Raw genomic sequence first — 8,163 nt, forward strand, 5'->3', positions numbered from 1 at the left:
CAAAAGACAGTTCCATCACTTTGGAGAATGCTCATACTATGTTTTTGTGAAAAGATTTGGGGGATGACATTATTCTCTGCAAATATATCCTCCATACATGTCAGAGCATCTTTTGTCTCCCCAGAGAATATGTTCATACTTTAGGAGTTGATGTTTTAATTGTGTTTTTCTGTGTTCTCTCATTTATCAGACATATCTGCAAAAGAGGGATGCAAATTTGAAGAAATCATTAATTTTCTAAATGATGGTTCTTTCATAGTGCTACTTTTTCCATGTTTAAAAGTAGGAGGGGTTTTTTCCCCCCTAGCTGACATAGGTAAATAAATACACAGGGAAATATTTTCACATTATCCAATTAAATAGTGTTCTTGTGTCTATCCTGAGACAAGCTTCACAAAATACTTAGTAAAAAGTAACAGCTATTAAAAAAGGGAAAGAGTAAATGCTATAATTAAATGTGGCATTTCCTATTTCTTTTGGCTATCACTAGGTTCAAAGCCTGGTTGGAGGCCAATAAAATATTCCAGTTCTGAGATGGCTTTTGTTTGATGAGACTTACCACTGCACTTCGGTTTGGAATGAATAGCAGCATGATAACAGTCTGGTCAGTTTTCACAATACTGAAATTGTACACAGGCTGTATTTGCACGGAAATATTTTCACTAAAAATTAATATAAATAAAAATAATAGAGTAGATAGATAATATTTAATAAAGGCAAATGCATTTTACCCTTTGAGGGAGGAATTATTGTCCAAATGATAAAATTTATTCTTAATAAATTTTTTTTTTAATTTTCTGAGTCATCTCTACACCCAGTGTGGGTCTCAAACTCACAACCTGGAGACTGAGAGTCTCATATTCTACCAACTGAGCTTGCCAGGAACCCTTCCAAATAACAAAATTTAAAACAAATTTATTTGTAATCAAGTTGCTAACCTGATCATTTTATATGTTGAGGTAATGATTTATTTTTCAAAATTCCAGATTATAACTTTACTTTTTAAAAAAGATTTTATTTGATTGGTAGGGTGACACAAGTAGAGGGAGTGTGAGCGGGAGAAGCAGGCTTCCCAGCAGAGTAGGGAGCCCAATGTGGGGCTCAATCCCAGGACCCTGGGATCATGACCTAAGCCAAAGGCAGATGCTTAACAACTAAGCCACCGAGATGCCCCTGGATTATAACTTTAAAGGCTTTTATCTTGGGGTGCCTGGATGGCTTAGTGGATTAAGCCTCTGCCTTTGGCTCAGGTCATGATCTCAGGGTCCTGGGATCGAACCCCACATCAGGCTCTCTGCTCAGAGAGCCTGCTCCCCCCCACCCACTCTCTGCCTACTTGTGATCTCTCTCTCTTTGTCAAATAAATAAATAAAATTAAAAAAAAAAAAGGCTTTTATCTTAACACTGTTCTTTAAATGGAGTTTTTTTTTTTTTTTTTAAGATTTTATTTATTTATTTGACAGACAGAGATCACAAGTAGGCAGAGAGGCAGGCAGAGAGAGAGGAGGAAGCAGGCTCTACGCTGAGCAGAAAGCCCAGTGCAGGGCTCAAACCCAGGACCCTGGGATCATGACACGACCGAAGGCAGAGGCCTTAACCCGAGCCACCCAGGTGCCCCTACACTGTTCTCTGAAGAAAGAAAGAAAAGATTGGTTGGTTCATCAGTAGTTGAATACACTTTATTATAGTTTCAGCAGATTTTAGAAGGGTAGGTCTTAAGGAACGAAACAGTGTGGGTTAATAAATGATATTGTGGCATCAAATTATGATGTTTCTCAGTTTTGTCCAAAGATTCCAAGCTCTCCACTCCAGTCCTACCCAGGGAAGAGGTAATGGAAATCTATATTTTTAACCAGTACTCGGGGCAATTCTTGCGATCTCCCAAGTTTGGGAAATAATGGATAATAGAGAAAGTTCTGACTTTCTCCTTACAAAGACTAAATTTGAGTCCCTACTTGGCCTGATTAGAACCAAAAACCTTTGGCCAATTTCTCAGACTCTAAATTTCTTCATTTATTTTTTGAGCAGGGGTACTGGTAAAGCAAATGAGTTACTGTTTGTTAAGAACCTAGCCCTCCGTCTGCACCCACTCTCTAAAAAATATTAACAGCTAAATATTAGTGGTTTGATTCTCCGGAATTTAACAAAGCTGATTTTTTTTTTTTTTATTTAAGATTTTAAAATAATCTCTGCATCCAACATGGGGCTTGAACTCACAACCCCGAGATTAAAAGTTGCATGTTCTACTGACTGAGTCAGCCAGGCGCCCCAACAAAGTTGAAGTTAATCAAAATTTCCCCCTCTTCCAGGATGGAGCAATTGTTTTAATTCATTCAGTTCTGGGTTGATCATTCCCAGCCCACCTTTTATTTTGCCCAAGAATCTATTTGGTGGAAAGGATTGACCAGAAAGATTCTTCAGGCACTTTTCCCTATTATTGGACATTGTGCCTTGATGAAGTGTTATCTAGAATATTTCATTCTTCACTCTTTTTTTAGCTATGTAGAAGAGAATTCTTTGTCATTCTGCAGGAGGGAGGAATAATGTCTGGTTTACAGGCTAACCATACTGTTTCAGGCTTTTCTTCTGCTCTTAAACAATTTAATTATTTTCCAGCGAAAATAATTGGCATCGGTTATAATATAAAAAGTATATCCCAGTATTAGGAAGTGCATGGGTATAATTTTGTGTCCATCTTCAAATGACTTGAGGTTCCTTCGAGCTTATCCAATCTAATCTAATCTAATTCCATGTCTTGGAATCTTCCTACTAAAGGCAAATGATTCCCTTAATTAGCTGAGATGACTAGCAATAATGATGAGGCAATGTCATTTTGTTTTTCTGGAGGCTTCCTCCTAAGCAGTGGGACTGTGTGAAGTTCTTGCCACCAAAGAGTAGGTTTTTTTCTTCTTTTTTAAGATTTATTTGACAGAGAGATGGAAAGCACATGTAGGCAGAGCAGCAGGCAGAGGGAGAGGGAGAAGCAGGCTCCCCCCTGAGCAGGGAACCCATGTGGGACTTGATCCCAGGATCCTGGGATCATGACCTGAGCTGAAGGCGGAGGCTTAACCCACTGAGCCACCCAAGCACCCCCAAAGAGTAGTTTTCCAACTTAAGCGTAAAAAAACCTTACACGGGGAGCGAGTGATTGTCAATTTCTGGCTCCTAGCTCCAAAATTATATGCATTATGCCCAGGGCATTTTAAGGGTCTCTCTTTGAAAACCACTGCTCCAGGAATTTGATAAGTCTTTATTGAATTTAATTCAGATTTTTCATTTTTAAATTAAAGGCAGGTACAGGAGCTACGTTAAGTCTCTGGATAGGACTCCACCACCCCTTTCAAACAATTTCCTTTGTCATATATCCATGCATGCATCCAACTGCACAGAGCAGGTGCTAGGTATCGTGTTCCTAGAGGGGTGTCTCTCATTGAGGCTATCCATTCAGCTAATGGGATTCCTGTCATGAAGTCTGCCCATCAGCCTAGCTCCTGACCACACTGGGAGTCGTGGTGTGGTGTGATGCGATATGATGAGTCACTGCATTTGGGAAGCTGTATGTAGACTTTCTGTACTTTCATTTCCTACCATTGCCTAATGGTAGACATTGGAACATAACCAGGGGCCTCTAGCCCTGAATTGGTCCCTGGAGTAGGGTCCTGTTTGAAAAGGGCAATTATAAGTAATTAAGTAATGATTTCGATGAACACGAGAAAAACACTGTAAATACCCTCCAAACGACAGCTGGCACTAGTAGCAGCCAATGATGACATACTATGACTTACTTCTTCCTTGGCTCATGGGTGTAGCTAACCTCTGGGGAGACAGAAGTCTTGTAGTACAGTGCTGGGCACTTGGAACTAACAGAAATGGCTGAGGCATAATCCCAACCCTCAAGAGAATTTCTAACCAGGGAAGGGAGAGAAGGCGAATGGCTCAGCCAAGTGTAAACATAACTGTGATTCCAGGCAGAATGGCACAAATGCTATCCGAAAGATCCAAAGTGTTAGAAGGGCTGGAGAAGAGAGATCACACATTTCGGTGGCTTTTCCCAGAGGAAGCAGCATCTGAGCAAGTCCTTGAAGGAAGGGTAGGAATGTGACAAATTGTAAGGGAAGACAGAAATATTATAGGCAGTAGACTGTCTTGAGCAAATGTGGCGAGTGGGAAAATGGGGATGACTTCTGGGGAACTGGGAGAAGTCCTCTTGGAATATAAAAATAATCCTGTTGGGGAACTGGATTGGGTTTCAGGGGAGATGAGGCTAGAAAGCTGGGTTCGGTCAAGATCATATCTCAGTTTGATCTTTTGCCAGTAGGCAGTGGGGAGCCATTTAAAAGGACTTGAGCAGGAGGGTGACACCATCAGAACTGTACTTGAGGAATCACAACAGCTGGGTGGAGGAGGATTTGGAGGAGGAAAGGTTATACAGACATACCAGTAAGGAGGCCCTGCAGAGAGAAGAGGGGGAATAATTTACTGAGCAGCCAGAGGGGCTGGGATAGACAACACAGCAAATAAACCTAAATGGGAGTTGCAGGCAAAGGCCACAAGGAATAAAGCCTGGGGGCCTGTAACAGGCAGCAACAATAATAGCAGTCTAGGGGAAGGAAGAGAGCCTGGTTTCCAGGGAAAGGTGGTGCTCTAGGTTTGAGGTGGCCATGGGGCACCCTCAGGGCAATAGAAAAGGTAGCTGGCCCTCAGAAGAAATAAATGAGCTGAAGCAGAACCCATGGGTGGGAGGGGAGATGGTGGAAATTCTCCACGGGGCAGGTCACCAAAAATGGAGAAGAGGACCATGATAGGCTCTAAGGAAGGGTGTACACTAAAGAATTTGGAGGAAGAGAGACCCAAACACAAGGCAGAGAAAGATGAGTTGAAGAGGATGGAGCCACAGTAAAGTGTCAGGAAAACCAGGGGGAGAACAGTTCAAGACCGAGAGAGTGCTCTCCGTTTGAGTGACTGCTGAGAGGGGAAGTTGTGCTGAGATGTTGACCTGGATTTTCTGGATTTTTTTTTTTGTTTGTTTTTAATAAATATTTTATTTATTTACTGGAGAAAGAGAGCACAAGCAGGAGGGAGAGGGAGAAGCAAGCTGCTCAGCAGAGAGCCCCATGCAGAGCTCTATCGCAGGACCCCAAGATCATGACTGGAGCCAAAGGCAGATGCTTAATGGAAGGAGTCACCCCAGGTGCCCTGGATCCTTCTTTGAATTAGAGTTAAACTAGAGTTAAACCCAACTTGCTAGTTAAACTGTAGGAAGATGCCTTAAATCTAGTCTCTTTTTGGTTCATTACAAGATTGAAGTCTCTAAAATTAGGTACCTCCAAAGTTGTCTATTTTCTGTTCAGTATGAATTAATTTCTTTCATTAACACATCCTATGGCCCTGAATGAATCATTTATGCTGTATGGGGGCACCTGTTTTGTCACCTTTCACTTTCCAGATAAACAACTCTGTGTTTATGTATGAAAATGCTTGCTAATCTACACACTATTATACAAGCCTGAGACTTAGGACTGTTATTTCAGAACAGAACAGAGATCAAATTGTATTTTACCTTTCCACTTATGTTCTTCTCCCCTCACCTACGTTTTTCAAAAGTTTAAAAATTATTTTTATTTTTTAAGAGATCCAGAAGTGGGACAACTAGAGGAAAGAGCCTTCTCCTCCCATTTGCCTATAAAGCTGTTCTTCCAGTGTTTTGCCCAGGCCTTTCCCTAAGCGCTGAGAGATGCACTCCAAAATGACCAGACGAATACACAGAAACATAATGTCATCAAAATCTTCCTAACAAGTAAGGTAGCGATTGAAAGTCTGCAAGCATGCTGTCCCCCGGGGACCTGTGGCTTAGGGCTTCATAGTTAAGACCCAAGTTAAGAGTTAAGAGCCAAGACCTACAGATCCAGGTCTCCCAAGCCGTGGCCCTCCCTGGGCGATTTTCTTTAAAACTCAGAACCGCTCTATCCCCTTTAATTTCAATCCAGGCAACGAGGCAGGCAAGTGGGCACCACCAGCCAATAACCTGAAAAGACGGGAAAGTGTCAAAGGACATACGGTTTATCTTTGACAATAGCGACCATATCAGTAACTCGGTTTACAGTAAAAACAAGGTGGGGCGAAGAGTGAGGAAGGATGTTTCTAACGTGGTAATTAAGTCTGTGGCTAGGACACAGATTGGACCGAGCTCTGTGGCCTGCGAACAATGTCCGCAGGGTTCCCGGTTCAGCCCGGGACTCGCCGGTTAGCCTTCGCCAAGCGCCCTCGCACTAGCAAGCTGCGCTCTTCGCTCGCTCGCCCCCCGCCCCCCCACGCCTCCTGTACCCGAGAGGAAGGGCCGTTCGGGAGCCACCAGCGCGGCGGAGAGCACTGCGCGCGTCCCGAGCGCCTGGGCTCCCCTTAGCCGGGCGTCTGGGGCCGTGGCGGGCCCGACCCAAATGCGCCCCGAGCGCGTTTGCAGCCGCCGACCGCCGCCGAGCGCCCGGCGTCTGCACCCGGCTGGGTTGTGAGCGCGCACCCGTGGGGTGTGTGTATGTGTGTGTATGCGCGCGCGCGCGCGCCCGTGGCGTGTGTACTCACAAAGGTGTGTTTGCTAAATCCACTGCCCGGGTGCACCTTCCACCTTGAGCAGGAGCACGCGGGCCTGGAGCGGGGTCTCCGCGGCGCGGCGGCGGGGTGACTTGAGCGGGTTCAAGTTCCCTGCTCCGCGCCAGCGGGTGGGCCAGTTTCTTCGCCCGCCGTGCTGAGGGTGCGCTAGGGCGGGGAGGCCGCGGCCAGCTCCGGACGCGCGTCGCACGGCTGCGGGGCAGGTTCCGAGAAGTCTGAGCCTTTTGGTACACTTTGGCGGCTCGGCCCCCACACAGGCCCCCGGAACAGAGCGGACACGGGAATCGGGGCTGGGTGCACTGCAGACACGCGGGACAGCGGAGCGGGAGCTCCTTTTGCCTACCGGGTCTGCAAAAGTGAACTGGAAAACAACCGCCGAACACAGCCTCCTCCCTCTTGCTCCGCGCCTCAGTCCCGGCTGGGGTGGGGGTGGGGGGAGTTCCCCTAGGCGGACTCAAGGGGAAGCGGGCAGCTGGGCTGCCTCGGCCGCACCTCCTCCGCTTTCCTCTCCACCCCCGTCCCCCAGGTTCCACGCCGCATTTCTTTGTTTTGAAAGCGCCTCCTCCGCCCAGAGGCTTTTCCCCGGGCTGCCAGGCTCTTTAGGGGGGGGGGGTGGGGCATTGGCTCGCGGGCCCCGCCCCCCATTTAGCCCGGACCCTTCCCCGGGTTCATCTCCCTCCATCTCCCCTTCCCTCCGAGTTTCGATCCACGAAGTCCGTCCTCACTTGCCAGACATCAAAGGGAAACACAGACTTGGAGGGGGAAGTTGAGTTGGCAGGGGGCACACAGACCCACCCACCTTAGGCCCGGCCCGGCAGCCCGTCCTCTCCCGCGGGAACCCCGCCTGAGCCCCGCCCCCCGCGTCACAGCAGCCTGACATTCTCACAACCCACCAAGCACCCAACCTCGCCGCCCCCGCTACCCCCGTGTCCGCGAAGTGCTCTATTTATGTTTCAGCTCAGCGATTTGCATAGTCCCCGCCCCTGGCCCTAGGTCCCCCTATCGGTGCCCCGCCTCAACCACGACGTCACGAAGGAGACCCCGCCTCTTGTGCCCGTACAAGGAGCGGCTGGCCCTAGATGGCAGCGTGGCGTCGCCGCGGCGTTTGCGTGTCGCGCTTCCTTGTGCCGTTTATAGGGTCCCGGCACTTCCGCTGTCGGGTTAGAAGCGGCGCGGTCATGGCGGAGCGCGGACAGCAGCCTCCTCCCGCGAAACGGCTCTGCTGCCGGCCGGGCGGCGGCGGCGGCGGCGGGGGCAGCAGTGGCGGTGGAGGAGCGGGTGGCGGCTATAGCTCTGCCTGTCGGCCCGGTCAGCGGGCGGGCAGTGCGGCTGCGGCGGCGTGCGGGGGCGGCGCGGCGCTGGGGCTGCTGCCGCCGGGCAAGACCCAGAGCCCGGAGTCGCTGCTGGACATCGCGGCGCGCAAGGTGGCGGAGAAGTGGCCGTTCCAGCGCGTGGAGGAGCGCTTCGAGCGCATCCCGGAGCCGGTTCAGCGCCGCATCGTTTACTGGTCCTTTCCCCGCAGCGAGCGGGAGATCTGCATGTATTCGTCCTTCAACA

General features: G+C 48.4%; 1 protein-coding gene across 1 annotated transcript in view; it reads left to right on the plus strand.

The window, feature by feature from the left end:
- Nucleotides 1-7,758: 7,758 nt before the first annotated feature.
- Nucleotides 7,759-8,163, plus strand: part of ZSWIM6 (zinc finger SWIM-type containing 6) — a 192,644-nt gene continuing 192,239 nt past the window's right edge. The window contains exon 1 of the mRNA XM_059417938.1: nt 7,759-8,163. This exon is cut by the window's right edge and continues 6 nt beyond it. Coding sequence (XP_059273921.1) covers nt 7,785-8,163 — 379 coding nt within the window. The 5' untranslated portion in view covers nt 7,759-7,784.

Source organism: Mustela nigripes, chromosome 12 (assembly GCF_022355385.1).
Source record: "Mustela nigripes isolate SB6536 chromosome 12, MUSNIG.SB6536, whole genome shotgun sequence".
NCBI lineage: Eukaryota > Metazoa > Chordata > Mammalia > Carnivora > Mustelidae > Mustela > Mustela nigripes.